Source organism: Gracilinanus agilis, chromosome 4 (genome assembly GCF_016433145.1).
Source record: "Gracilinanus agilis isolate LMUSP501 chromosome 4, AgileGrace, whole genome shotgun sequence".
In the NCBI taxonomy this organism is placed as follows: Eukaryota; Metazoa; Chordata; class Mammalia; order Didelphimorphia; family Didelphidae; genus Gracilinanus; species Gracilinanus agilis.
The window spans coordinates 248,732,088-248,745,905 of record NC_058133.1 but is presented as its reverse complement, the minus strand read 5'-3'; the positions used below and the strand labels follow the sequence as shown (position 1 = coordinate 248,745,905).

At 38.1% G+C, this 13,818-nt stretch overlaps 1 protein-coding gene across 1 annotated transcript; it reads right to left on the bottom strand.

Moving 5' to 3' along the window:
* Nucleotides 1-247: 247 nt before the first annotated feature.
* Nucleotides 248-12,950, bottom strand: CCDC42 (coiled-coil domain containing 42). Its single transcript, XM_044675219.1, has 7 exons — nucleotides 12,868-12,950; nucleotides 11,510-11,615; nucleotides 10,487-10,591; nucleotides 8,126-8,323; nucleotides 5,203-5,424; nucleotides 4,591-4,749; nucleotides 248-343 (listed from the first exon to the last, which is right to left on the bottom strand). Exons 1-7 carry the CDS (start codon nucleotides 12,948-12,950, stop codon nucleotides 248-250), a joined length of 969 nt encoding a protein of 322 aa, XP_044531154.1.
* Between the last annotated feature and the right edge of the window lie 868 nt (nucleotides 12,951-13,818).

The following is a 13,818-nucleotide window of genomic DNA, read 5'->3' as shown; positions in this document are numbered from 1 at the left end:
TGCCCAGCCTTCCCATCCTTGAATGCTGCCTTCCCATTCCCTCTTCATCTACCTTCCTACAATGGAGAAACTGACAACAAAAAAATGGAAATCATGTCTGGTTAGAATTTAATGACTCTTGAAATCACATTTAGTGGGTATCTGATGGAGAGATAGTCATCATTCAGGGGAAAGAGGGGTGCCCATCGAAATGCTGAGAGCATATGGTGTACTGACCCAGAACAGCTAGGAATTATTGCTTCCTTTTTTATGTCTTATGTGGTAGGATTGCTTGAACTGGTGTAGGCTCCTTCTTCTTAACCTCTGCCCAAATATCTGACAGGTCTTGGATGAACTCCTGGATCTGACAAAACAAAGGACAAAAAGAAAAAATAAGTTTTTTGGCCTGTGGAAGGTTGCTTGGTTGTGAAACAACTACTCATACAAAGTTGCTTCCGTCCTATATTGATCATCTTCCCATGGCTTAGAAGAAATGAAGTTTCTTTAAATTCTAATTAGTCAGGTTCTCTGGTTCTAACTAATGAATTAATTTGTCAGGTTCTCAGTTTCTAATTGATACCCAAGTCTTTGTGAAGTCTTTGAAAGAGATGAGGGACTATTTAAACAATATCCTAATTCTTCTTTAGTTGAATGAGCAAGATGGATAGAATTGAGTGAAAAGGATGAAATATCAATGATAATACAATAATAGTTACTTAAATGGTTACTGACTATAAAGTCAGTTGTTCAGAACCCAGATGAACTATATATAGAAAGATGGTAATTAAAAAAAATAAAGTTTTCGAGCAGTTAGAATAGCTATCACAAAGTTAATGAAAAAAATCCCCTATTTTATTCATTAGAATAGAGTTGTCATTGAATATCTGTTATTCTAAATGTTTTTGTTAAATCTTACACATAGTTCTAATAAATATGGCAGCCAGTTTCTAAGCCCACAGAAAATCAGAAGCATCAATTTAGAAAGGAAAAGTGCTGCTAGAACAAACATACTGAGCATCAAATAGCAGCCTGACTTCAAGGAGGAGACAGAAAAGCCACAGAAAAACAAATATGAGAACTAGAAAAAGCACAATTGTCTGGGATCATTTTGTGCAGACCAAAAGAGTCCAACATACCTCACTATCTCTGAAGGACTTTATTAATTTATAATGTAGCAAAAAAACTTATCTTTTTTTAAAAACCCTTACCTTCCTTATTCCATATATATATATATATATATCTTGATTCCAAGGCAGAAGAGCAGTAAGGGCTAGGCAATGGGGTTAAGTGACTTGCCCAGGGTCATACAGCTAGCAAGCATCTGAGGCCAGATTTGAACCTAGGACCTCCTGGCTCTGAATCCACTAGGCCACCCAGCTACCCCCCCAGAACTTATATTTTAATGATGATATTGAATAATCAGAGGTAGCTAGGTGGTACAGTAGATAGAGTGCTGGGCCTGGAGTAAGGAAGACTCATCTTTTGAATTCGTATCTGGCCTCAGACACTTATTAGCTGTGTGACCCTGGGCAAGTCATTTAACTCTGTTTACCTCAGTTTCTTTATCTATAAAATAAGCTGGAGAAGGAAATGGCAAACCATTCCAGTGTCCTTGCCAAGAAAATTCTAAATGGGGTCACAAAGAGTTGGCTATGACTCAATAACAACAAATGGATCATCAAGAAAAATTAAATTATGTTCAAATAGCTCTACTTAGTAGTTGAGATTATACTATACTTATTAAATATATCCAGAATGACATTCTTAAAAAAACTCTTACCTTCTGTCTTAGAATCAAGACTAAGTATCAGTTCCAAAGCAGAAGAGAGGTAAGGGCTATGCATTTGGAGATAAGTGACTTGCCCAGAATCACACAGCTAAGAAGTGCCTGAAACCTGATGTGAACCCAGAACCTCCTGACTCCAGGCCTGACTCTTCATCCACTGAAACACCTAGCTGCCCCCAAAATGACTTTTGAAAGGTTTGGTGGACAATTCAGAAGATCTATATTTAGATTCTGACACTTCCATTTAAACCTGCATGAGTTTTAGACAATCTCTCTACCTCAGTTTCTTTATAAAATCTTGTCCTACAGCATTGTTGTGAGGTTGACATAACATAATGTAAAGTGACTTGTAAACTCAAAAATATTACAAAAATTTAAGTTAATGTTTACATTTTCATTCATTGGAACAAGTCCTTGCCTAATAATGACAAAATAGTTGTATTATAGTAATAACAACAATAATAATAATAACAAAAATATATTCCAGGATGCATGGCTTCAGGCTCTCAATTCACTGAGCCACCTAGCTGCCCCTCAACAAACATTAGTACTAGGGATAAAAGACCTCCCCTAACCCCCAAATTCCTGACCTCAGGGAACTCACAGTCAAATTGCAGAGACAATCTAGAAATAAATAAGTACATACAAGAGATATATAGGAGAAATGTGAAATCATCTTTTTAACCCTTACTTTCTGTCTTAGAATAAATACTGAGTATCCATTCCATGGCAGAAAGAGTGGTAAAGGCTAGGCAGTTGGGGTTAAGTGACTTGCCCAGGGTCATACAGGTAAGAAGAATGAGAGGTCCTCTTAGAGGGAGAGCACTTATAATGGAGTTTTATGGGATATTGGGAAAGGCCTCCTATGGACACTAGAATTTGAGTTGAGTCCTGTAGGAAACTAGGAGGCAGAGATGAGAAGAGAGCTCATTCCAGCCTTGGTCAGACAGTCAGTGAAAAGTAGAAGATTCAGGATAGCAAGGTGGTTCTGTGAATAGAAAACCAAGCCTGGAGATGGAATGCCCTGGGTTCAAATATGGTCTCAGACTCTTCCTAGCTGTGTGACTCTGGGAACAGAGGACTTCCTGACTACAGGTTTGGCACTCTATCCACTATGCTACCTAATTGCTCTGATACTGGAACTTATTGAATAGGGAGTGGGATGGTCATAATTGTGCTTTAGAAAAAACACTTTGACAGTTGGAGTGGAGGATGGATAGAATGAGGAAGGACTTGAAACAGGAAGAACATGAGCACCTTGAAAGCAGGGACATTTGTATCCCCATTGCTTAGCACAGTGCTTTTTCTTTCATTCATTCATGTGTGGTGGATGCTTTTAATGATCTCAGGCATCTGTCATTATAGAATATCTAGAGTTGGTCCCAGGAGCCAATTTTTTAGGACTTGGCTTGTGCATCACCCATGGAAGGTTGATATACCCTAAAACAGGCTCTATCCAAGACTTTGGTGCTAGAGTGCATATGTGTGGGTATCCTCAGCCTCTCCTCCTTTAGAACTTTGTCTTTTCCACCTACCACACTAATTTCTCTGGAATATGAATAAGGCAGGAAAAAAAACAGCCAAAGCATTATAATGGATACAGTGTTGAGTCAAGAAAACCTAGGCTCAAACCCTGTCTGGGACATCAACTAGCTTGGGATGTTCAAGGGAGGAGCTGAATAATAAGTTCCGAAAATTGCATTGAGAGACTTGATCCAGGGGAAGCAGAATCTTTTGATTGCCAAGATAATTATTTGACCATATTAGGATATCTTGACTGGTCAGTTAATAAATTAATTTAAATCCAGAAACAGCTCTCAAAAATTTCATCTATCACAAAACCAAAGCTTAATATCTACCCAAAGGAAGAATGAAGAAATTCATAAATTTTCTTTCTGTTTATACTTATAAATTCAGGATCATGAGTTGTTTGTGTGAGTGAAACTATTTAGCCTTGATTGAAGCTTTGAGAGATTGAAACTTTATAAATATGAATAATTGTGAAAATATGAATATAAATCTTTATAAAAATTAACTTTCTATCATAGAGAAGCACATTTTCTCTTGATGCTTACACTTCTGACTAAGGATAGAGGTTTTTACTCAAAATAAAACTTTGTGTTTTGAATCTCTTCCAGCTCTGATTTGTGATTGATTTTGTGAGGATAATTTTAATTAGATAATTAAAAATCTTTACCTTGTGTTTTAGTATTAATTCTACAACAGAAGGGCTACAAGGGCTAGGCAAACAAGATTAAGTGACTTGCCCAGGGTCATGTAGCTAAGAAGCATCTAAGGCCAGATTTAAACTTAGGCTTTCCCAACTCCAGGCCTGCTGCCCTATCCATCGTGCTATCTAGCTTCCCCATTTCTTTATTTCAAAATCAAATCTGCCAATGTTCTATAAACATAATATTCAGGCCAGCAAAGAAGAGAAGGAAGTTGATAATTGCTTTACTCTGGGTCAGGTCTTAAATACATAGATTTTTCCAGGTACAATACAGATGTTTCTAGAAACCTGTGACCAGAAATTTCAGACTGTGGAGACTCTTTGAGTTGGGCTTGTGTGTACCTAAACACAGTCAATACCATCCCCAGTTGAGATAGTAGATAGGAAATAGACAAGCCCTAATAAAAGTGACTTTGTCGTGGTACTGCAAATACCCACCCTTTCCTGAAATCTTTCAAGACAGCTGAATTAGGAACCAGAGCTGGATTATTCCTAAAAACCATGACAGGACCTGATTCTTGGGGCATATAGAAGCCCCATGACCCTATCATCAGAAACACCTGATACGCTGTAAAGGGTTGCCTTGTCCTCCTACCATGTCTAGCTGCTTGTGGGTATCCTCCAGGGGAACTTGGGTTGACTCCTTCAGTTGCTTGCTCACAATTTGGAAAAGATTCAACGTTGCCATCTTGATGGTGCCCAACAGGAGGGTTTTTTTGGCAGCTGTATTCTGGATGTGTGCCCATCGAGATTCCTAGAAATAGAGAGGAGGAGGAGGAGTAGAGAAGGTGGACCAATAAATGCTGAAGACCTGTGGAGGAAGGAAGACTGGTCTAACCCTCAGATTCACCATCACAACCAAGGAGGACAAGAGACAACCTAGACTAGTAAACCTCCTCCTTGGACTACCCTGGGAACTTGTTCTATCTGGAATTCAGCACTACCCAAAAGCAAAGAGATGAAGGGCTTTGCCACCCTCATTCACTCCCTTATTATCCTGTTTGTTAGCGCTGGGAAGATCAAGGCTTTGGAGTTGAAGACCTGGGTATGAGTCCCAGTTCTTCTACTCATTAGTTGGGTAATACTGGGTGTCACTTCTTTCCTAGGGACTTCGGTTTCCTCATTTATAAAAGGAGAGAAGTTACAATGAATGGTCTCTGAGCTTTCTTCTAGTGCTGATAATCCTATGACATGAGGAACTTCTTACCCAAATGATGACATCGCTACGGGCACGATCATATCGCATCTGCAACCTGGCAAGCTCATTGTTATGCTGGAGGACCTCATCATCCTTTTCTTCCACATAGCGAGTAAGCCGGGCCTTGGCCCGATCAATTTTCTCCTGCCCCTCCTGGGCCGACTGCATCAAGTCATAGTGCATGCTCACAAGTGTCTTGTAGCGTCCAATAACCTCATGGATCTCCTCAAACTATAACAGATTGGAAGGGAATAGAGGTCATTGTCTTCCAGACCCATTTAAATAACATTTCTCCAAAGCTGGAAGACCCAATCCATTTGCTTAAGGAACTATAGAGAACAGTGGAGTTGATACCATGTTACCTTGAAAAGATGGAGAGTAAGGAAGGAAAGTGATTCTAATTTATCTCCCTCCTTCTATCTGTTCCCAAATTTTGGCCATTGAGGGTACCCAGTCTGGAGTCTCTAGCTTGAGAGGACTAAAGGCTTTGGTTTCTCTTTTTTCTTAAACCTCCCCTACCCCCAAAGTTAATCATGCCTCTGCTTGGGTCTCCATTCAACAAAGAAGAGCCACAGGTTAGGTCATCATATACTTTCAGTATTTGTACAAGACCAGATTCTCCTTCTTATCTTCTTTTCTCCTTTATCTCACTCACATTCTTTCCCTGCTCAAAAGCAGGAATGGCCTAGAATAAGGCTGTTGACAAGGATGCCCTTTGGAGGCGAGGGAAACAGAAAACCAAAAGTTGGCTCTGCTGCTATTAACTATGTGACCTTGAGCAGTCATTTCACTTTCACACTCAATTTTTGCTCTATAAAACAAAGATAATACTACACTACAGATATTACCAGATTGTTCTAAGGAAAGTACTGTGTGAATTGTCAGGTAATTATTTGCATTTGAGCTAATATTCACCTTGGAGCAGGGGAGAGGGATGAAAGTTCTCTTTTTGATTTCAAGGTGGCCTGTGACTGGGTCTTTCCAAAACAGCCCTAGAACTTATAAGGAAGAATGCTATCCACATTCAGAGAAAGAACTGTGGGAGTAGAAACGCAGAAGAAAAACATATATTTGATCACATAGTTCAATGGGGATATTATTGGGGATGTTGACTTTAAACTCTATTGCAAATAGTAATAATATGGAAATAGGTTTTGAACAGCAATACATGTAAAACCCAATGGAAATGCTTGTAGGCTCCAGGATAGGAGAGGGACGAGGGGAGGGAAAGAACATGAATCATGGAACCATGAAAAAATATTCTAAATAAATTAAATAAGATTCTTTAAAAAACAGCCCTAGAAAGGTTTAACAAAATCCCTTCCCTGTCCCATTTATATTTTTAAAGGGTGAAATAACAAAGAGTGCTAACAGTAGCAAACAAAGTGCTTTGTTAAAGCTTTGTTTATGTTGAAGTTCTATATTTAGGATTTTGAAGCTAGGGCAGATGCCCAAATAGACTTCAGGGGGTTTATAATATTGGAAGGGGAAAAAATCCATTTTATTTCCATATAATTAGTTACTCTATATGTTTTATTTTATGTATTTTATTGCATATGGCATATGGCATTTAATGCATATTATTCTGAGAAGGATTCATGCCAAATGAGTTTATGACATGAAAATTATTCAGAACCTCTACTCAATTTAAAATTTTAAAAAATTTTTACCAATTACATGTAATAAATTTTCATACAAGTTTTCTAGTTATATGATCCAGATTGTCTCCCTCCCTCCCCAGAGAAATTCAGTCTGAGTTATATAAGTATTATCATGCAAAACATATTTCCATATTGTTCACCTTTGTAAATAATCATATAAAACCAAAACATCCAAACAAAAACCCAAATAAACAAGTGAAAAATTATATGCTTTCACCAGCATTGACTCCAACAGTTCCTTCTCTAAAGTTCCTTCTCTACTTTGTCCTAAGTACCTCAGAACTGTCCTGGATCATTGTTTTTTTGAGAGTAGCTAAATCTTTCATTCCATAATATTGTTACTGGGTACAATGTTCTCCAGAACCTTTGCTCTACATAAATGCAAGTTATTTTTGTTATCAATTATTGATGCCTAATGCACAGGACTGATCCGACACAAGTAGATTTATTTTGATGTCTTCCCATTTGCCTTTCGGTAAGTACTCCTACAATACCATGTCCATAAGCCTCAGACATCCAGTGTCCACATGCTGCTCTCTGATTCCTAAGGACCTATCTCTGGGTCACATACAGGATCTGTTTCTCTGATCTTCCTTCTATCAAAATTCCCTCTTGGCTAGCTGTTACAATTGAAAGGATTTCAATTGTGGGAGAGACCAGGGGGAGAGAATGTAAGTGAAGGAGAGGAAAGAGGAAGTTAAAGAGGAGAATATGGACTTGTACATCATATTGTACATCATACATACATATTGTATGATGAAAAAATTAAAAATTAACATTAAATAAAAATTTTAAAAAATTTAAAGAGTATTGTAAAATATCTTATATTAGATTTTTTTAAGGGAGAGAAGCTGCCAGTGGTCTTCAAAATGAGAATCCAAATTTCCTATGCATCCTTTAAAAAATTTATATTTTGGGCTATGTTGTATAATGTACTTAACATATGAGAATAATAATACACGATTAATATAAAGGTAATAAATAATTATATAAATATGCATATATTACAATGCATGCAACAAATTTTTTTCCTAAGGGAGGAAAACTCTCACCATATTACCGGCCAAATCCTGCCCTCATCTTCCCCTCTATGGCCCAATTTAGAACAACCTAAGTAACTGGAAATAATAGTTGGGAGAGGAAGCTAAACACTCTGATCTCAGGCCAAGGCACTGTTCCCAGTGTGAGAGAATGATCAGCTAGCAGCAAAAATCAGCTCCAATTTGCTCTTTTCCCTACAACCTGAGGAACACCAAAATTAGCTCACCTACCTCAGAGTTCTCCACTACCTTCTCCAAGTACTTTTGGAAGATAGAATAATCCTGCAACTTGGCATTGATCCTCTGATGCTCCTGTCTCAGAGCAGCCATTTCTTGCTTAGCTTTAGACAATTCTTTCACCCGCAGCCTCTTCAATTCTCTTTCCTTGCTGGCTTTCTTCAAAGCTCGAATTCTTTTCTGGTCATTTTCCTAGAGGGAGACCCCAAAAGGACATATGGGGAGCAGAGAGGCCATGGGGTCAAGCAGCCTTGAAATCTTTTAGAGGCCTTTTTTGAGGCAACATTTTGCTCTGCCAAGAATTAACAAACAATATAGGTACAGTGGTATCTTGTATTCTCTAAATTTCAATTATGTGACTATAAAAATATGGCCTATTGTATAATAACATTTTTTAAAACCTATGTGATCCTTTTTTCATACTCTTACCAAGGGTGCCCTTCATTCTATAGAGATAGATAAGCATATAGGATCAGTATTTAGTGATGCTCTCAATTGCCATGCCCCTCCCTTTTTAAACCTTACCTTCTTCCAAGGCAGAAGAGAGACTATTGGGGGTTAAGTGACTTACCTAGGATCACATAGCAAGGAAATGTCAGAGGCCAAATTTGAATCCAGGATCACTTTTCTCCAGGCCAAACTCTATCCACTGAGGCACTTAGCTTTACCCCTGATCCTTTCTCATACCCTGACCAAGGATGCCCTCCATTCTATATAGATGGGTCAGTATTTAATGATGCTTTCTCAATTGTTCTTTTTCTGTAATGAGGTTTATGACTCCCCCCCCCCCTTTGGCATCTTATTTTTCAGATGTCTTGAGAAACAGTTCTTCAATGCCCTGAAAATGATGTTACTTCCAACATAAATTTCTGCATATGTTTGGCCTACTTTAACTTCTCATCCCATCAGTGTTCTCTATAGTACCATTTCTATCTAATATAAGCCAAGCAGAAAATGGGGCCATCAAACATTGTGATGAAAAGTGCAAATATAGTGGCTCTGCTGTCATTTACAGAAAAATAAATAGTTGATTATAGAAATCTTAGCAGAGCTTTTCTGTTTGTCTGTTTTGTTATTCCTGTAAGTTCATTATATGACCAAGCTTTCTGTACTTATTTTCTTCTATCCTTTCTTACTGTTTTTTGAGTTGCTACTGCTTATAATCTACCTTCTTATAAGATTTTATAAATGAATTTATATTCTAAACCAGTGTTGCCTGAAGATGCTTTATCTTTCATGCTGGAGAAGAAATTAAAAGTATCTGATAACTGAGGCAATTTCTAGATTATTGTAATCCTCTTGTGGTGACTGCTTTAAATTGATTAAATTTTTTAAAGAAATTACAATGTTCTTGTGTCAATATTTGTTCTCTTGTCTTTCCCATTTTTGCATCAATAATTTATTTAGATAAATCAGTTTTGAAACTGCCTAAACTTCATGCCATGGGCAGCTAGGTAGCACAGTGGATAGAATGCTGGGCATGGAGTCAGGAAGACTCATCTTCCTGAGTTCAAATCTGGTCTTAGACACTTACTAAGAGTATAAACTTGGACAAGTCACTTAGTCCTGTTTACTTCAGTTTCCTTATCTATAATATGACTTGGAGAAAAGGAAATGGCAGATCTCTCCAGTATCTTCGCCAAGAAATGGATTCATGAAGATTCAGATATAACTGAAAAAATGACTGAACAACAAACTTCATGCCATATCTTGTTTTTTTGTCATTTATCCTCATTGTGTATTGATTTTGATCTAAAAATAATGGTCTGATTGAATACAGACAGTTGATTTGGAAATGACTCCCATGTTAGAAACCAGTAATTTTCTTTCTGATAAGATATTATTATGGTTTGATTTGGTATTCACTGTATCTAGTGCCACTTAATTTTCTTCTTAAAAAAATATTGTGTATTGGTGTCAGACTTCAATATCTTTTACCTAGTGTGGCCAGGGAAGGTTTTATAGATGGTGGCACCTAAGCTGACTGTTGAGAAAAAAGGAACTTTGATAAAGAGAGGTTGTGGGAGGGAGGCCATTCCAGTCATAGGGGACTATCACATAAGCAAAGGAACTGAGGCTTTAAAGGGTAAGATAAAAATTGGGAACAACTAGTAGATCAGTCTATTTGGAATAGAATTTATTTAAGTTTATACTATGAAATAAACCTAGAAAAGTAAGCTGGAGTTAGATTGTGAATAGTCTTGAATGTCAGGTTTAAGTGGCATATGCTTTATTCTATAGGCACACAAAGTGGCCATACCAGGTTTTTAAGCAGAGGATTGAGGTGATAAGTAAGAGTATGTGGGGTGGGGATGGAAAGAAGAAGATTATAGTTGCTCAGATTTTTATCCATACCTGTATAAACTGTTCAAACTTCTTTATATGAGCCTTTAGTTGGGCCTCCTTGACCCCAAGTTCCTCCCAGCGCAGATTCAGGGCCTCCATTCTCCTTTTAAATGTCTACAGGACCATATGAAAAAGGTCAACAGAAATTACTACTCAGGCCCTATAGCTGTAGCAATTGAGTATTAAAATTTTTTTTAAATTTTTAAAATATTTTTCCATGTTTACATATTTCATTTTCTTTCCCTCCCCTCTTCTCTACCCCCTCCTGGATCCAATAAGTACTTCCAATGGGTTATACAAATGTTATCACTTATACCTATTTCCATATTATTCATTTTTGCAATTCAGCAGTCTTTTAAAACCAAACTTCTAAATCATATATCCAAATAAACAAATGATAAGTCATTTGCTTTTCTTCTGTGTTTCTACTCCCACAGTTCTTTCTCTCAATGTGGATAGCATTCTTTTCTCATAAGTTCCTTGGGATTGTCTTGTATTAACAAAGTCTATTACATTGTATTGTTCCACAATGTTTCACTTTCTGTGCATAATGTTCACTTAGTTCTGCTCATTTTATTCTGCCTCAGTTCCTGGAGGTTCTCCCAATAGTTGAGTGTTTTCTAAGGCCCCATGTCTCACACAATCCTTGCATTCAGCAATTGCTCCTTATGTAGCTTTAAGTTGCTACCAGTTCCCCACCTTTTAGCATGGAGCTCCATAAACCAAGACCAATCTGCAGCTACAAGCATTTTGCCTGTATTCTGAGTGAGAGACAGGAGAAGAGGGAGACAAAAGGATTGGCTCCCTTCTATTCTTCCATGAAGGCGAACAGACCAAGATTCCCACAGTTGCAGCTCCCATTCCCAGCGGAATCTGGGCCCATTTCAAGAAAGCTTCCTCCTTTCCCTTCCACATCTCATTCTACCCACCCCTCCCCCAACACAAAAGATAGACTGTAGGACACATAACCTCTTCTCACTCTACCTCCTTCTCCTGACTCTTCCCTATGCCCCCTCTTTGGCATTCCCTCACCTCTTTTTTTTCCTCCATGGCTTGATGCATTACTTTGGCCTCCTTCTTTTTCTCCAGGAGCCGGATGGATGGAGATGGTGACTGCTCCTCTGTTGATGGGAACTTCCTGTTGCAAAGGTATGAGAAATAAAGTATGACTGCATCTGAAGGGCCTGGTGGTCACTAAGTGACATATACTATAGAATACTTGGGAAGTCCTGGATATGGCAGTAATTTTGAGAGTCAGATGCCTCATCCTAAGCCTTCTCATCAGATCAGCCAAAAAATTCGGGTAGGGGAGGGCTTTGAAATAGTGTCAGAAGTTAAAAAATAAAGAGCAGAGTGTGAGTGTGAGAGTGTGTGTGTGTGTGTGTGTGTGTGTGTGTGTGTGTGTGTGTGTGAGAGAGAGAGAGAGAGACAGACAGACAGACAGACAGAGACAGAGAGACAGAGAGAGAAAAAGAGAAAGACAGAGAGAGAGATAGCACATTATGTATAGGGAAGGGGCAAAGAATTACAATATAATATTTATATTGTTTGCTGATTTGCTTTTTCATGATCACAAAATGCTTTATACTCATCAGGAAAGACTTCTATGAACTGGTACAGAGTGAGATGAGCAAAACCAAGAGAACATTCACACTGTGACTACAATGATGTAAAAGAAAAACAACTTTGAAAGACTTCTCAGAGCACTAATCATTGCAATGACTAGTCTCATGACTTCAAAAGTCTGATGGTAAGACTTTCACATTTCTTGACAGAGAGACAGGATGAGGTACACATTTTCTGGCAAGGGCCATATATTTGTTCCTTTTGCAGGACTACCTAATTATTATGAGAGGGCTTTTTGTTGGAAAGAAAGGGGTTAATAGGTAAGGGAGAGGGGTACAAAACCAAAAAGAAAGAAAAAAATAGCACCAATAAAACATTCAAAAATACACAAAAGGAAACAAAAAGAAGTTCACAAGGGAACACACAAGCAGGACAATGTCATTACCACTTTGTTAAATGTAATAGAAACTTTTGAAAAACAAACTATATATAATAGAAGTTTATAACTTCACAATCTTTTTTTTTATTGTATATGGAAACGTTTGTTCTATTGAAAATCCTCAAGTTCAAAATTTTAAAGATTAAAAAAAAGAAAGAGAGCTAGGAGAGGGAGATAAGGACCAAACTGGGTATATTTTATTACTTTTATTTTACAGATGAGAAATTTGATATCCAGAGAGAAATATGACTAGAGTTTGTCTCCTCACTCATATTCTGGGGTTGATTCTACTACCATCGGCTCTCTCAAGTGAAGAGCCAGGAGATATTGAAGGCTGGGGCGGGAGTAGGGGGTGGGGATGGGGTGTCTGTGACCTGTGACTTACATTAGCAACTCCAGGAGTCGTTCCCCATACTGCAAGCGGAAGTACTCCGCCAGGTCTTCCTCTTCCATGACTCCTAAACTCATAATTGCTGCTGCTCAGGGGCTAGAGAGATCCTTAGATCTATGGGAATTCAAAGCCAAGAAATAAAAATTTTCTGCTTTATAAGCAGACTGGATTCTTGTTTCCAGATCTTCCAAATCTGGCTTATAAGACCTTGCAGAAAGTGACTATTTTAGAAAGTCAGTTAAAGGGGCCCCAAAACAGTTGACAGCCTACTCTGGTAGGCTCTAGAACACTGGCCCTCAGAAGATATAGGAGATGCAGAGGGGCACAGGAAGGGAGAGGTTGCCTAGTAACAACCAACAGCCATGTTTCCATGTGGTAGTAGATGGAATTTGTCTCCCTTCTTTGACCCTCTACCCTTCTATACCTGTCCTCAGTCAATTCAGATCCTACCTTCTTTCTTTAGTTCATTTCTGCACCTCCCTGACTCCTCCTTTCCCTTTCTGATCCTGTCCTTAACTACCACCAGGAACATGATATGACAATAACAAGGGTTATGGAAAAGGCAATGAGAAATGGCCAGGTATCTGGCTTTAGTCCCATATTCCCATAACTAAATTAGAGTAGTCATCAAGATATTTGAGACTTAGAGTTGCCTGCTGGTGGAGAAGGGGAATGGAGGAGTGCATTTGTGGTCTCTGTTCTAGAGTGGAGTAGTTCTTAGTGTTTCATCTTCCTCACCTTCTTAGATTCCCACTTTTCTTCAAAACTCAGTTCAAGCCAAGTTCCCTTCTATATAAAATCTTTTTTGATTTCCCTGGTTACTAGTATTTCTTCCACCAAAATTACCTTGTAAATATCTACTTTATATACATTTTTAATATCTGTATATATGCATATAGGGATGAAAGTTTTTCCTGGATAAAATACAGGGACAAAGTGTTCAAG

Coding starts and splice junctions, on each gene's coding strand:
- CCDC42 (XM_044675219.1), bottom strand. CDS start 12,950: ATGAGTTTAGGAGTCATGGAAGAGGAAGACCTGGCGGAGTACTTCCGC. Junction 5,425..8,125: donor AGGTAGTGGAGAACTCTGAG/GTAGGTGAGCTA, acceptor AATCTGTTATAG/TTTGAGGAGATCCATGAGGT. Junction 344..4,590: donor CCCACAAGCAGCTAGACATG/GTAGGAGGACAA, acceptor TTGTTTTGTCAG/ATCCAGGAGTTCATCCAAGA.